The sequence below is a fragment of the Rhinoderma darwinii genome, chromosome 1 (assembly GCF_050947455.1).
Source record: "Rhinoderma darwinii isolate aRhiDar2 chromosome 1, aRhiDar2.hap1, whole genome shotgun sequence".
Taxonomy (NCBI): domain Eukaryota; kingdom Metazoa; phylum Chordata; class Amphibia; order Anura; family Rhinodermatidae; genus Rhinoderma; species Rhinoderma darwinii.
Genome location: NC_134687.1, coordinates 204043529 through 204060785, shown reverse-complemented (window position 1 = coordinate 204060785; position 17257 = coordinate 204043529). Strand labels below are relative to the sequence as shown.

General features: G+C 43.2%; 1 protein-coding gene and 1 long non-coding RNA gene across 6 annotated transcripts in view; one reads left to right on the top strand and one right to left on the bottom strand.

Moving 5' to 3' along the window:
- The window catches only part of PTPN13 (protein tyrosine phosphatase non-receptor type 13), a 246646-nt gene that overhangs the window by 84867 nt on the left and 144522 nt on the right, over positions 1 to 17257 (top strand). For all 5 annotated transcript variants that reach the window (XM_075860899.1, XM_075860908.1, XM_075860892.1 and 2 more), the window contains one exon: positions 10494 to 10663. In XM_075860899.1, coding sequence (XP_075717014.1) covers positions 10494 to 10663 — 170 coding nt within the window. The remainder of the gene's footprint in view (positions 1 to 10493; positions 10664 to 17257) is intronic.
- Positions 15386 to 17257, bottom strand: part of LOC142759083 (uncharacterized) — a 56478-nt gene continuing 54606 nt past the window's right edge. The window contains exon 3 of the long non-coding RNA XR_012883058.1: positions 15386 to 15538. This is a non-coding gene — a long non-coding RNA (uncharacterized LOC142759083). The remainder of the gene's footprint in view (positions 15539 to 17257) is intronic.

Sequence of the window (17257 nt, the reverse complement as noted above, 5' to 3'; positions counted from 1 at the left end):
GCTCTGGCTGGGGATTCCACTTCTAGAGGGAGCCCGAATGGAGCTATCTACTAGGGGCATGTGGCATCATCTGCGGAGGGCACTGTGGCATAATCTGCGGAGGGCACTGTGGCAGCATCTGCGGAGGGCACTGTGGCAGCATCTGCGGAGGGCACTGTGGCAGCATCTGCGGAGGGCACTGTGGCAGCATCTGCGGAGGGCACTGTGGCAGCATCTGCGGAGGGCACTGTGGCAGCATCTGCGGAGGGCACTGTGGCAGCATCTGCGGAGGGCACTGTGGCAGCATCTGCGGAGGGCACTGTGGCAGCATCTGCGGAGGGCACTGTGGCAGCATCTGCGGAGGGCACTGTGGCAGCATCTGCGGAGGGCACTGTGGCAGCATCTGCGGAGGGCACTGTGGCTGCATCTGCGGAGGGCACTGTGGCTGCATCTGCGGAGGGCACTGTGGCTGCATCTGCGGAGGGCACTGTGGCTGCATCTGCGGAGGGCACTGTGGCTGCATCTGCGGAGGGCACTGTGGCTGCATCTGCGGAGGGCACTGTGGCTGCATCTGCGGAGGGCACTGTGGCTGCATCTGCGGAGGGCACTGTGGCTGCATCTGCGGAGGGCACTGTGGCTGCATCTGCGGAGGGCACTGTGGCTGCATCTGCGGAGGGCACTGTGGCTGCATCTGCGGAGGGCACTGTGGCTGCATCTGCGGAGGGCTCTGTGGCAGCATCTGCGGAGGGCACTGTGGCAGCATCTGCGGAGGGCACTGTGGCAGCATCTGCGGAGGGCACTGTGGCTGCATCTGCGGAGGGCACTGTGGCTGCATCTGCGGAGGGCACTGTGGCTGCATCTGCGGAGGGCACTGTGGCTGCATCTGCGGAGGGCACTGTGGCTGCATCTGCGGAGGGCACTGTGGCTGCATCTGCGGAGGGCACTGTGGCTGCATCTGCGGAGGGCTCTGTGGCTGCATCTGCGGAGGGCTCTGTGGCAGCATCTGCGGAGGGCTCTGTGGCAGCATCTGCGGAGGGCTCTGTGGCAGCATCTGCGGAGGGCTCTGTGGCAGCATCTGCGGAGGGCTCTGTGGCAGCATCTGCGGAGGGCTCTGTGGCAGCATCTGCGGAGGGCTCTGTGGCAGCATCTGCGGAGGCCTCTGTGGCAGCATCTGCGGAGGGCTCTGTGGCAGCATCTGCGGAGGGCTCTGTGGCAGCATCTGCGGAGGGCTCTGTGGCAGCATCTGCGGAGGGCTCTGTGGCACGATCTGCGGAGAGCTCTGTGGCACGATCTGCGGAGGGCTCTGTGGCTAGTGGCACGATCTAAAAAGGGGCTGCCTAATCTTGACGTGTAGACAAAATAGACGAGGAGACAGCACTTCCAAAATATGTCAGCTTTTTAATCACCCGTGCGACGTTTCAGTCCAGCAGGACTTTTCTCAAGCATAATCTTGACGTGTGTCTGCCAAACGCTGCCAACTGAGCCGCCGGACTGCATTTAGTGACACTTAAACTGGAAAACGTGGAGAATTCTCTCAAATTTTAAACCTAGCGCTATTATTATAGTAATGTAATATTGTTATAGTAGTTCAAATAACTAATTGATTAACAATAATTTTGTATTGTATCAAATTTGACTGTACTGCGGCCCGTCAACTTCCCATTTTTTTTTATATATGTGGTCCACTTACCCGGCTGAGTTTGAGACCCCTGCCCTACACAATCCCTGGTTCACACTCCTCCCTATACCACTTCCTTTAAAAATTAATAAGAATTGTGTCACATGCTTGAGTTATCAAGTACACCCCTCAAGAGATTAGATTGCTTAGGACCCTACGAGAGTGATGTGGCGTTTCAGGATTTATAGGTTTAACCTGGTCTTACCATCGCTATGTTTTTCCTCTTGTCTTTTTGGTTTTTTTTCTTTTTACTTTTTTTCCCTTTTTCTTTTGTGCTTTTATTACACATGGTTTGGTCTGGATATCTTTTATTACAAGATGTTATGCGGAATGCGGTGCATTCTTGATGTGATTATTCGCTTTGATCTGTTTCTGGTGTAAATTTAGCAACTTTTTATTTTATATCATTTTAGATGTGCTCAATTTTGGAAGTTGAAATCCTTTTATAAAAATTACAGTTAAAAACCAAACAAAAAAACAAGTTTATTTGTACAAAATAAACAAAAATCTTCCTTTTAACCCCTTTGCGCACCCAAACCTGCTATTACGTCCGGGTGCGGGGGGTGATGTTCGGCTCACACGTTGAGCGTGCTCCATGTTCTGCGGGTGTCGGCTGTGTTTTACAGCCGACACCCGGGACGGACGAACTGCCAGGAGCAGCGATCGCACTGTTCCTGGCTGTTCAACCCCTCAAATGCTGCGGTCAATCGGCTAATCAGTTAAAAGTAGTAAAATATAATAAAACATACATTTTGGTATCACCGTAATAGTATTGAGCCACAGAATAAAGATAAGTTGTCGTTTTTTGCGCACGGTGAAAGCTTTTTTTCAGTTTACCAGTATATTATATGGAACTTTAAATGGTACCAAATAAATAAACTACAACTCCTCCCGCAAAAAATAATCCCTCACGCCACTCTATTGACGGAAAAATAAAAAAAGTTATGGCTTTTGGAATGCGGGGAGTGAAAAACGTAAAATCAAAAAATGGCTCCGTCCCGAAGGGGTTAGCTCCCTGATCTATATTCAACAAAGATGGTTTGCAGGTGATGCTGCTGCTATAAAAAGGTTGAAGCTAATGCCAGGTACAGTAGTATATACTGCCAATACCCCATGTATTTTCCATGTTTACTTGTATAATATTTACTACTTTTTGGACACAGCCGGGTCTTCAATGCTGGGAGAGCATGGTGTGTTGCGGTCTGGCATAGCAAGCAGGGCAGCCCGCTCTATGTACTATCATGGCGTTACAAATTGGCTGCTACCAGGCTATATAGGCTGTGCCTCATGATTTACGCATTTGCCCTCCATGTTTTACGCACTGCACCCACACTTCATGCATCACTCACGTTCCTGACCCTTTTAGTACTGCCCCCTATATTTTACACTTTATTCACCACTCACTATACTCAGTACTGCCCCCTATATTTCACACATATTATTACCACTTGCACATTATACACTATTCATTTACTTTTTACTACATATCCCATGCACCACACGCCACTCCCCTCAAGGCTAGTGGGAGTGGCTATTATTATTTAAACACACCTGTGCACTTTCCTTCAGCGGCATTTTTGACCTGGCTGTGTCCTATTGGGATTATACCTGCCCAATTTGTGAGTATGGCCATTTTTTGTGTTTTTAGAATAAAGATAAGTTGTCGTTTTTTGAGCACGGTGAAAGCGTTTTTTCAGTTTACCAGTACATTATATGGAACTTTAAATGGTACCAAATAAATAAACTACGACTCCTCCAGCAAAAAATAATCCCTCACGCCACTCTATTGACGGAAAAATAAAACAAGTTATGGCTTTTGGAATGCGGGGAGTGAAAAATTAAAATGAAATATCAAAAAATGGCTCAGTCCCGAAGGGGTTAGCTCCCTTATCTATATTCAACAAAGTTGGTTTGCAGGTGATGCTGCTGCTATAAAAAGGTTGAAGCTAATGCCAGGTACAGTAGTATTATGTTAAATAGGTAGGCTCTCGAGTAGAGTAGTCCAAACAGATCAAGCGTGCGGTCCATTTCTGTACACCTAGAACCAATAAGGAAACATTGGTGTAAGGGCGTTACCTATAGATTAACCAATTTAGCCTTTAGAGAAGAGGCGCATAATCTCAGTTTGGATTTATTCTCCACGTACCTGCACAATATGCCTCGCGTTCTTTACAAGCACCACATAGTTTAAAGGAGAGAATTGCAACCCTTTTTTCGTTTTCTACGGGTGGAAAGAGGTGCCATATTTTTTTTATTACCTTTCTTATATCCATAAAAAATGTATACTCTTCTGACCGCCGAGAAATATTCCTATACAGATTAGACAATCCGTTGTTTGCTATTTCTTGTGACTGAGCAGTAACTTATAAATGTGAGAGCATGTAGTATGTCTCTTGGCGCTGGGATGTGGATCATCAAGATTTTTGTGTGTTGATGTAAAGTAGGAGAAAAGTTTCTTGCTATGTACATCTCCTCCAAGTAGTATGACAAGTTTCCAACGTGAAAAACGGTCAGTCCAGAATGTCTTGGCCTTTACCACGGTGACTATCTGACCTAACTCTGCTACGCCAGTACATTGAAAACGAATTGGGCTTTACATTATACGTATATGTTCGGAAGTGCTCCCATACACTACAATTATTCAAATGTATGTCAAAGTTATTTTTTTAGTTGTATTGAAACGCGTTGTTAACTATGCTTTTCAATTCGACTGGGTTCCACAAAAAAACATATGCTGTGCAGTATATGTTTTTTTTTTTTTTTTTTTTTACACTGGAAGTAAATGAACATATGCAACCCTATAACAATTGTAAAAACATATAATTGTTTATATCCTTCTTGCCAATAGATATGATTAGCGTTTCGTGTTTTATTATGCTCCGTTCCATGTATTAGATTTAGTTCAACAGGTTTTTCAGGTCAAGTCTGTTATTAAAGCCTTGCTTTTATGAAACAATATGTTAATAGTGTAACTTGAGAGGGTTCTATAGATGTCGAATGTGTGAGTATTGGACTCACAAGCTTGCAGATATGATTCATGACATGCCTATCACTTTGCCGCTGATCTCCTGCTCCGGACATTTTACATGCAATAAAATTTATATTAATAAGTCAGAATAATGTAAACAGTTTTTTTTTCCACCTATAATTACCGTACTTTTATTACGTGTTGGCAAGTTTTTGAAGGTGTGAGAGATGTATAAGTTTATCATAACTTTTTTTTTTTTACTTGCACCCTATTCCCAACAGTATGGGAATTCTGTTTCTGGTTCTTTACTTAACAGCAAACAACCTCATCAGATCAACCGTGGCTTAAGCTGGACATACACAAGCAATAGCTGTGTGTTCGGCCCACAGATATCTCACCTGGCTTCGCCATAAACATGCACGTTCGTCTGAGTGGGGATTAGGCTGCTGCCAGACGTCTCTGGCAGTGGCTTTTTTTCCCACAGTAACAAAGGGTTGGACATGTTGAAATCCAAGATGGCCAATTTCTCCCATCATCTTTCCCGTCATTGGCAAAACCTGCCGAAATTGGCAGGTTCAGTTGACTTTTATTTGATGTATATAGCCATACCAAAAAGTTTTAGGTATGAGATATTGACTGTCAAAATGAATACATTTTGACAGACCACTTGGTAAACCTTCTTTAAAATATACCCTGTAGAAACCCTCTGCACTGCAAAAGGTCCGGTACGGCATGCCCTGTCCGCTATTTATGCCATGTTTGGGTCCCCTCTGACGTGGCCTCCGCCTCCCTTTGTGGGCAAATGGGAGCAGGATTTGAATGTCCTTTTCTGACTTCCAATTAACAAGAATATATGATCTAATGCATGGGTCGTCAATATCTAGTCGTTTCCAATAAGCAGGATGTAAACTTTTATCTCGATGGTATTATCTTCCGTCTAGACTTCATGTCATGTTCCCTAATGTCTCATCGCGTTGTTGGCGATGCGGGTCTGCTGAAGGGACCCTTCTCCATACTGTTTGGGATTGTCCAGTGTTGTCCCATTTCAGGCAAGAGGTGTGGAGAATAACCTTCTCTTTTTCTGATCACATCATACATTTTAATCCGGCCTTCTTCCTGCTCCATCTCCGCGACATTCCTTTGCCATCATGCAAAAGGTCTCTTCTGTGCACGAGCTTGTATACCTGTTTTATGGAAGAGCAAGGAACCCCCCTATCTCCGACTCTGGTTTCTTAAGATAGAGGAAATTAAACGCATGGAGGACCTCACTTTTGACTGATCAACATGACATTTTCTCCAAAACATGGTGTCACTGGATTGTCTATCAAGACACCCCAGAATATAGGACCATCATGGCCATCTGAACAGAGATTTAAGACATTCTGAGTTGTGATGTAGATCATCTGCCCACAATATCCCCACCCTCATTTTTTATTATTTTTTTCTCTTTTCTTCTCTTCTTTACTTTCCCCTCCTTTCCCTTTCTTTTATGCTGATTGCCGAATTGTGTTCGTTGATTGATGTAATATCTTGGTCCTGCGTGTCCTTTATTTGGCATATGTTATTATTATTTTTGTCCCCGTCCCCCCCCCCCCCATTTTTTTTTCTTGTTGCACCCCTGATTAATATGCTCCTTGTTTGAAAATCGTTAAATAAAGAATTTACAAAAAAAAAAAAAAAAATATATATATATATATATATATATATATATATATACACACGCTGTAGGCTAGTTGCAGGGCCGGCCTTCGGATAGATGACGCCCCGTGCAAAATGTTCTTTTGGCACCCACCCCATCATAAAAAAATGCCCCATAAGAAAGTATAATGCCCCCCACAGTATAATGCCCTTTATAGTGCTCCCACACAGTGTAATGCCCTTTATGGTAAACCCACACAGTATAATATGCCACCTTTAGTGTCCCCCACGCAGTATAATGTCCCCTAGTGTCCCCCACACAGTATAATGCCTTCTTAGTGGCACCCCAACAGTATGTCTGCCCTCCCCTCGGTGCAACACATAGTGCCCCCCTGTAGATTGTGCCCCCCAAATCAAATCAAAATAATTGTACTCACCTAGGCCCTGTACCCGTGACGAACGGAGCTGCTCCACAACACTGATCCACAACGGGATCCTTGGGTAGGATGGTGTGATCCAATGACGCCATCACGTTGGTTTTCGTAGGGATCCTGTCCCTGCACCTGATAGACCTGTAGACTAGTAAATGGCAGAGCAGGGAGATACCTCCCTGATCTGTCATAGGATTCAATGGTATCTGCGTCTGAAGGACGCAGATACTATTGAATGCAGCGTTACTACACTGTAGCAGCTATAGCGGTTGCTAACGGCGCCACCGGGCATGGGGGTGCCCGTCCTGGTGGGCGGCATGGGCACCCTCCTGCCTGGTGGCGCTGCTAGCAGCCACTATGGCTGCTGCAGTGGTGCTTACGCCACTGAGCAGAGAAGGAGCCCCCTGGTGCGGAAAGGCAGCTGCAGAGTCACCGGGCCCGGACGCTTCACAAACGCAAGCGGGGGAAGGAAGCCAGCGCAGCGCCCCCTTCATCACTCCAGCAGGTGTGCTGGAGTGATGCGCCCTGTACGATGGCACAGGTCGCACACCCCAAAGGCCGGCCCCTGGCTAGTTGCTTCACAGATCAATTTCTGACAAGGCATTGATGCCAGTGTTAGATAAATCTCAAAAATCAGATGAAAAGTTACTATTGGTGCCTGACTTTTTGGTTTTCTTCCTATTGATGTAAGTTTCTCAATACTAAGTTCCATTGGTCTGAAACTCATGTGTATATAATATAATTATATATACACACACACAATCTAATTCTCCTAGGAAGATGACTTCCAGCTTTCAGACATGTTGACAATTAGATAAAGACAAAAGTTATTTATATTCACCATGAAGTTGACAAAAATAGTGGTACATTATGGTTGACTAAAGATGAAAAACAAAACCACACATCCCAAAACACAGTATAATTTTAAACTTGCTAAGTCATGGCTGAGTTTAGATTAAATTATTTCTTTATGTGCTTTGTGTTTACTAAAATATAGGAAGTATGTAGTAGTATGTTCCCATCTGTGGTGTATTGTACAAGTCCCATACAAAACTGAGCAATATGTATATTTGTCAGTGGTTAAAATAAACCGTTCTCTAAATGGGGAAATAGGGAAAACTAGATTCTATACTAAACTGTAGGATACATTTTATGAGGTCCATTTGCAAAATTGCTTCATATAGCCTTTAAATGTGAACGTCGGTCTTGATTTAAATTTTCTAACCTGCTATTGGACATGGCATAAGTCATCCATAAGTTACTTTCACCAGCTGAGAAATGACAGCCCTCTTCAAGACACGTAGTGCTTAATTGTACCTGACTGGCCATACACATTAGACAATTTTCGGCAGGTCGTGCTGATAATCTAATATGAATGGAGGCCGGTTTACCTGTCCCCGCAGTGTCTGCTGATTGGGTGAAACAAGGATCGGGCAAGATGGATTTCTAAAAGCCTGATCCTTTGTTCCTCGGTGGCGGGGGGGGAATAAGTGCTGTCAGTGGTGTCTTGCAGCAATATCTCTGACGGATCGTCCGACAATCTAATGTTTATAGGGGTTCATTGGATTTTAACATGCCGGATCTTTTGTCCCTGCTGGAGATAAGCTCTTGCCGGAGGTGTCTGGCAGTGGTTTATTCACCTCTCTCTCTATCCAAATAAACATGGAAGCTCTGCAAAATTGCTGTCGCTCAAACGTGATCGCTATCTCATGTGTATGGCCAGCTTAAAGAGGCTCTGTCACCAAATTATAAGTGGCCTATATTGTACATGATGTGATCGGCGCTGTAATGTAGATTACAGCTGAGTTTTTTATTTAGAAAAACTATCATTTTTGACGGAGTTATGACCTATATTAGCTTTATGCTAATGAGTTTCTCAATGGACAACTGGGCGTGTTTTACTATATGACCAAGTGGGCGTTGTGGAGAGAAGTGTATGACGCTGACCAATCAGTGACCAATCAGCATCATACACTTCTCTCCATTCATTTACACTGCACATAGCGATATAGCTATATTGCTATGTGCAGCCACATAAACACACTATAACGTTACTGCAGTGTCCTGACAATGAATATACATTACCTCCATCCAGGACGGGATGTGTATTCAGAATCCTGACCACTTCTCTGCACTTCTCTGTGAGTTACAGCATAGCAGGCGTAGTCTCGCGAGATTTCGCTGTAAACTGTCATTTATAGTGAGAGCTTGCTGTGCTGTGCTATAGTCTCACACAGACACTACAGAAGTGGTCAGGAGAATGAATACACATCACGTCCTGGCTGGAGGTAATGTCTATTCATTGTCAGGACACTGCAGTAATGTTATAGTGTGTTTATGTGGCTGCACATAGCGGTATAGCTATATCGCTATCTGTAGAGTAAATGAATGGAGAGAAGTGTATGGCGCTGATTGGTCACTGATTGGTCAGCGTCATACACTCCTCTGTACAACGCCCACTTGGTCATAAAGTAAAACACACCCAGTTGTCCATTGACAAACTCCTTAGCATAAAGTTAATGTAGGTCAGAACTCGAAATAAAAAAACACTGCTGTAATCTACATTACAGCGCCGATCACATCATGTACAATATAGGCCATTTATAATGACAGAGCCTCTTTAAGATCTGTACTGGAAGACTGTGGGCCTACCCTTCCCTCCTGATGCCAACAACCAGTCCTTTTATCCTAGCTGTATCATTACGCATGTTTTTTTTCCCTAAAGAAACTAGTAGTGTTTTGTATTTTTAAAAGTTTAAAGAGACTCTGCCACCACATTATAAGTGCCCTATCTACTACATAAGGAGATCGGCGCTGTAATGTAGGTGACAGCAGTGCTTTTTATTTAGAAAAACAATCTGTTTTTACCACTTTATGAGCAATTTTTAGCTTTATTCGAATTCGTTTCTTAATGCCCAAGTGGGCGTGTTTTACTTTAGACCAAGTGGGCGTTGTACAGAGGAGTGTATGACGCTGACCTATCAGCGTCGTACACTTCTCATTGTTCCAGCCCAGCTTCTTTCACTACACAGCGTGATTGTTACAGTGTGATTGTGCAGTGAAAGTAGCTGGGCTGGAACAATGAGAAGTGTATGACACTGATTGGTCCGCGTCATACACTCCTCTGTACAACGCCCAGTTGGTAAAAAAGTAAAAACACGCCCAGTTGTCTATTAAGAAACTAATTTGCATAAATCTAAAATTGCTCATCTTTTCTGTGAGATTTTCAGCAAGGCAAACGTAATCTCGTTTACATCGTAATCTCGCGAGATTACATTTTCCTTGCTGGAAATCTCACAGAAAAGATTCAGATGTGTCAGAATTCTGAATACACATGACGTCCTGGCTGGAGGTAATGTATATTCATTATCAGGACACTGCAGTAATGTGATAGTGTGTGTATGTGGCTGCACATAGCGATATAGCTATATCGCTAGTGCAGTGTAAATGAATGGAGAGAAGTGTATGACGCTGATTGGTCAGCGTCATACACTCCTCTACAACGCCCACTTGTTCTAAAGTAAAAACACGCCCACTTGGGCATTACGAAACTACCATAAAGCTAAAAATCGCTTATAAAGTGGTGAAAATAGATCGTTTTTCTAAATAAAAAGCACTGCTGTCACCTACATTATAGCGCCCATCTCCTTATGCAGGAGATAGGGCACTTATAATGTGGTGACCGAGCCTCTTTAATTGATATTTCTTTGTCCCATGCATTATTGGATCGTAGATTTTTGGTTAGATTGCATCAGTTTTAGAGTAATTGTTAACATTTTTGTTTTTCTTTTGGTTGTAGCGGATCCTGCAAGTCTTAGTTTTATTATCTCCCCCTGGTCTCTGCTGCTGCTGCCCTCCGGAAGCATAACCTTCACAGATGAAAATGTTTCGAATCAGGACCTACGTGCCTTCACAGCACCTGAGGTGCTACAGACCAAGTCGCTGTCGTCTCTTGCAGACATTGAAAAGGTAAGTTGCTAGACACATTGATATTGTTGAGTAGCAAACAAAGGAGACTGTGACCCCTTTTTTAAGAAAAGAATTCAGAAAATACATTCCAGACATTGCCCGGGGGAACATGTAAAAATGAAGTAGTGCTCTGTTCTTTGGGAAGTTAAGTTTCTTGAGTTTTGCTGCTGCCTTGGTTCTATTTTTTGTGTAGAACAGTCTTTGCTTCTAGTTGTGTCAGCATATTCTTTGTATCCGAGCATTACTTACTACGTTCTTAGATGGCAGCTAACATTCATCCTTTCTCACAAAGAACAAAATGTTCTATGTCTCAAAGCTGGAATACATGTGAAATTTACAATGGTACTTGGTAATGCAGGAATTTGCTCGCTGCAGCAACCTAGAGCACGGTTCATTGACCAGAAAGCGGCTGCACAGACCTGTAAGGCTTCGTTCACATTTGCGCTAGGGCTCCGGGAACCTAAGGTTTGTGTCAGTCAGGGCTCCGTTCCGACGGAAAGCTCAGATGGAACGGAGCCCTAGCGCAGATGTGAGCGAACCCTAAGCTGCCCTGCTGACCAGCGTATATATACCATTCTAAAAGGAACGTGAATGAGATTTGCGTTCTGTGGTTTTAACACCTTAATGGCGCAGCCTAGTTTGGGCCTTAAGGCTCAGAGCCCATTTTTCAAATCTGATATGTGTCACTTTATGTGGTAATAACTCTGGAATGACTTTATTAATCCAAGCGATTCTGAGATTGTTTTCTTGTGACACATTGGGCTTTATGCTCGTTCTAAAATGTTGTCGATTTATATTCAGTGTTTCTTTGTGGGAAAAATAGCAAAATTGAGAAAATTTGGAAAAATTAAAATTTTTCAGAATTTAAAGAGGCTCTGTCACCAGATTCTCAAATCCCTATCTCCTGTTGCATGTGATCGGCGCTGCAATGTAGATAACAGTAACGTTTTTTTTTGGGTTTTTTTAAACGTTCATTTTTGGCCAAGTTATGAGCTATTTTATATATATGCAAATGAGGTTTGAAATGGACAACTGGGCGTGTTTTTTTCGTTATGTCCAACTGGGCGTGTATTGTGTTTTTAACTGGGCGTGTTTGCGTGTATGACGCTGACCAATCAGTGACCAGTCAGCATCATACACTCCTCTACATTTATTTACACAGCAGCGATGTGCAGCCACATACACAGAGATTAACGTTAATCAAGTGTCCTGATAATGAATACACATGAAATCTAGCCTGGACGTCATGTGTATTCAGAATCCTGACACTTCTGAATCTTTTCTGTGAGATTTCCAGCAAAGGAAACGAAATCTCGTTTACCTCCGTAATCTCGCGAGATTTAGTTTCCCTTGCTAGAAATCTCAAAGAAACGATTCAGAAGTGTCAGGATTCTGAATACACATGACGTCCAGGCTGGATGATCATGTGTATTCATTATCAGGACACTTGATTAACGTTAATCTCTGTGTATGTGGCTGCAGATCGCTGCTGTGTAAATGAATGGAGATGAGTGTATGATGCTGACTGGTCACTGATTGGTCAGCGTCATACACGTAAACACGCCCAGTTAAAAACACAATACACGCCCAGTTGTCCATTTCAAACCTCATTTGCATATATATAAAATAGCTCATAACTTGGCCAAAAATGAACGTTTAAAAAAAACAAAAAAAAAAACGTTACTGTTATCTACATTGCAGCGCCGATCACATGCAATAGGAGATAGGGATTTGAGAATCTGGTGACAGAGCCTCTTTAAATGCATTTGCTTGTAAGGCAGCTGGTTATACCACACAAAATAGTTACTAATTAATATTTCCCATATGACTACTTTATGTTTGCATAGTTTTTTGTACATTTTTATTTTTCTTGGACATTACAAGGCTCAGAACATAAACAGCAATTTCTCATATCTTCAAGAACATTTCAAAAGCCTTTTTTTAATTTTTTTTTTTTTTTAGGGACCAGTTCAGTTCTAAAGTGGCTTTGAGGGGCCTATGTATCAGAAACCCCCATAAATCACCCCATTTTAAAAACTAGACCCCTCAAAGTATTCAAGTTTTTTTTAACCCTTTAGGCATTTCACAGGAATTAAAGCAAAGTGGAGGTGAAATTTTCAAATTTCATTATTTTTGCAGAAAATAAATTTTAATCCATTTTTTACTGTAACACAAAAGGTTTTACCAGAGAAACACCACTATATGTGTATTGCCCAGATTCTGCGGTTTTTAGAAATGTCCCACATATAGCCTACTGTGCTACTGGACTAGACGCAAGGAAGCACATAGTGTATTTTGGGGCCTCTTTTTTTTTTTATTATAATACATTTTAAGCACCATGCCAGGTTGGAAGAGGTCTTGTGGTGCCAAAACATTGGGAAAAAAAAAATTCAAAAATAACCCATTTTGGAAACTACACCCCTTAAAGAATTTATTTATGGGTGTTGTGACCATTTTGACCCCATAGTTTTTTACAGAACTTATTTGAATTGGGCTGTGATTTAAAAATAATAAAAATGTTTCCAATAATATGTTTTTGCTCAAAATTTCTTATTTTTCACATGGAATAAAATACCCCATTTTATTACCCAATTTTCCCTGAGTACAGCAATATTCTATTTGTGGTGATAAACTGCCGTTTGGGCCCATGGGAGGGCTCAGAGGGGAAGGAGAGATATGTGTTATTTGCAGTCCAGATTTTGCTGGATTGGTTTTCGGGTGCCATGTCGCATTTGCAGAGCCCCAGAGGTATCAAAGCAATGGAAACCCACCAGAAGTGACCCCATTTTGGAAACTACATCCCTCAATTAATTCATTTATGGGTGTTGTCACCATTTTGACCCACAGTTTTTTCACAGAACTTATTTGAATTGGAATGTGAATTGAGGTTTTTTTTTAGTTTTTTTTTTTTCCAATAATATGTAGTTTTTGCTCAAAATGGTCTTATTTTCACAAGAAATAATACCCCATTTTCTTGCCCAATTTCTCCTGAGTGCGGCAATACCCCAGTTGTGGTGATAAACTGCCATGTGGGTCCATGGGAGGGCTGAGAAAGGAAGGCGCACCATTTGGCCTACTGGAGCTTTTCTGGTGCTACGTCATGTATGCAGAAGCCCCTTAGGTACCAGTACGGTTGAAACCCCCAAGAAGTGACCCCATTTTAAAAACGACACCCCTTAGGGCATTCGTCTAGAGAGCATTTTGACCCCACAGGTATTGTGTAAAAGGTAATGCACAGCTGATGGTGCATAGTGAGAATTGCTGTTTCCTATACGTATATGCCATTTCAGTGTCCGATATATTGTGCCACCGGAGACATACACCCCATAAATTGTAATGTAGGTTCTCCTGGGTACGGCAATACCCTACATGTGGCTGCTATCTGCTGCCTGGGCACTCGGCAGGGCTCAGAAGGGAACGATGAGGGGGATAAGCTGTGCAGAGTGCGTCAGGGTAAATAAATCTGGGGTAAATTTAAAAATCAAGAGACGTATGATTAATTTTAAAACCCTTTTACACAGAGCCCTGGTTTTTTCAGGACATGTGTCACATTGGTATATTGTGTCCTTCCTTATCCCCCTCTTTGAGCAGACTCTGCATCTCTTTTGATTCCTTCCCTTCTTGCCAGTTTAGGGGGACTTCTCCTGGAAAGTGTTGCCCTGGTACGATGAGCGTAGCCTCGCTTCCAGAAGTAGTGGGTGCCCCCCCCTTCCTGGTCCCTAAAGATTAGGTTTTTGGTAACCACCTCTTGAAATTCCAGGAAAGTTCCCCTCTGGCCTGCACATCTACGTAGCACGTACGCATTGTACAATGCCATCTGTATGATGTGCACGGCCAGCTTCTTATACCACACCCTCGATTTCCAAATGGCGCTGTAGGTCTTCGGGACGTGATCTGACAAGTTCACCTCTCCCGTGTGCCTATTGTAGTCCAGGATGCAGTCTTGTTTGGGGGTCTCTGTACTGGTACCTCGTACAGGTACATGGGTACTGGTGTGGCCATGTATTGTTGTCAATACAAGGACATATCTCTGACACACAATATGTTGCTGCTGGATTGTGCCCGGCTCCCACTCTTTCTGAGTGTTTGCCCAAGCAGAGTCTTGGAGCGGCCTCTCAGATTTTTTTCTAGCAGTCCCGCACGCCACAGTACTTCTAGAAGCGAGGACTCGAAGAGTGGAACGCTGGTATAAAAATTATCCGGTTAGAGGTGGTAACCCTGGTACAGCAGTGGGTGCTCCAAATCCCACACAAGTTTTGCGTTAACTCCCAGTAAGGGGGGGGGCATTCTGGGGGCTGATTACTGGTGTCTTTCCCTTCATATACCCTAAATGTGTAGTTATACCCTGATGCACTCTCGCACAGCTAATACATCTTCACGCCATACCTTGCCCTCTTACTCAGCAGGTACTGGCGGATTTGAAGCCTCCCTTCAAAATGTACCAAGGACTCATCAACAGAAATACACTTCTCTGGGGTGTATGCTTGGGCACACCAGGCACTGAAGTGGTCTTAAAGGGGCATCCATTTATACAAATGGTCAAAACTGGGGTCATCTTGGGGTGGGCACTGCTCATTATCCGCATAATGCAAGAAGCAAAGTATTGCTTCATAACACATCTTGGACATGGCCATTCGGTACATCGAGGTATGGTATAAGATAAAGAAGAAATGGAGACAGCACTACCAAATATTCAAAGTGAAGATCCTTTTATTCCACGGTGCAACGTTTCAGCTCAATACGAGCCTTTCTCAAGCAGGTATGGTATAAGATGCCTGTACTCCAGTAGGTCCTAATGGATGGCTTTTTCAGAAGCCCCATGTTCAAGTGAAGTCCCCAGAACTTGCCCAACTCTGCTGATCTACAAGGGTCCACCTGTGGGATTGGGCATAAAATGATGTGGGGTTCTTGGTCATATACTGTTGTGCACATAATTTTGTCTGGGAGACCATAAGCTCTATAAATTAATCCGTGAAAAAGAACTTGAAAATCTCACTGAGCCCTGCCGTATTAAATTTGATCCCCGGGCTGCCCATGTACTCAGGTTTTTGGGGCTCATAATTGTCTGGTGTGGGGGTCCAAATGGGGTCACTTCGCTCGGGGGTTTCATCTGCGACGGGGTCATTTATCTCGGGGTTTTCAACTGTGGTGGTGGTCCTGGGACGTCTCCTAGCGGGTCCCTCCTCTTCATCACTAGATGAGGAGGTTGACAAAAAGAAAAGTCTCGCCATCTGATGAGTCTGTTTCGGAGGCAAGAAATGCATAGGCCTCTTTGGCAGAAAATGACCTTTGGGACATCTTTCATTATTTATGTGTGACACGTGTAAATTGTGTGCTTAGACACGTGTATAACTTGAAAAGAACAAAATAAAAATATAATTCCCTAGCTAGAAGCAATAGGGTGCTATCTAAACTACCTAAAACGTTTTTTTGTTTTTTTTTAATAGAATTAGTGGACTTCCCTACATTTAAACTAACTAGGGTGAGGGTTCCTAACACTAAACTTAACTAGATTATTATTTTTTTTAACTTCCCTGATGCTAAGCCTAACTACGGCGACGATTCCCTGACACTAAACCTAACTAGATTATTCCGAGCTTCCCTGACGCTAAACCTAACTATGGTGAATAGTGCCTGACACTAACCCTAACTAGATTATTCCAAGCTTCCCTGACCCTAAACCGAACTACAGTGATGGATCCCTAACGCTAAAACTAACTACGGTGACGCTAAATTCACTGACCCAAACTAACTACGCTTTTTGATAGTTCCCTGACACTGACCATCCCTAATACTAAACTAGATAGATGATAATTTTCTAAACTAGCTTTTTGTTTTTAACTGTAATAAAAAAAATTACAAATTATTTTATTATTTTTGTATTTTATAGAGAAAAAAAAAAAGTAAAAAATGTATAATCCACAGGGACAAAAATGTGGCCCTGAAGACTAAGAAGTGCTCAGTGATAGATCACTGAACAAAAACAGGTATGACAAGGGGAACACAAGGAGGAGGAGGACATGAGTGGGAAGTGGATGGAGGAGGTGGGAAGCAGAAAAAAATTAACTTGTTTTTTTTTTTTTCTTCACGTTTTACAGCACAATTCTTGTGACACAACCGCTCTGAACTACTCTCGAAGGCCAACAGAGAAGTTCAGGGCAGATGCTGGAGGATGTGGGGTCTGGGGCAGGAATTGATGTATGCGATTGCCGCTGTTGGTCAGTAGTCACTGACTAACCAACAGCAGCGATCGCCGAGGCGGGACCACCGCAATTTGTCCCGGGGTATTGAGCTGTGATAGCCTGCTGTAGGAAACCGCAGGTATCACAGCTCAAACATGTGCCGGGAAAAAATGGCGCTGTTTTTATTCATGTCAGTACTATTCCTGAGCTGAGCGCGAGCGATGCGTATGAGTAACCAGTTACTTTAACCCTTGGTGATGTCAGGTCTTAAAGAGCCATTTTTTCTTGACTTCTTCAGTGTTAATCTTCCCTGTGTAACAGCTAGGAGAATAAAAACTACCATCAGCACTCCCCTATCTGTGAATTTGTCATTTCTGAAGTTCAAACATAAACCTAGCTTAGGCCCCATGCA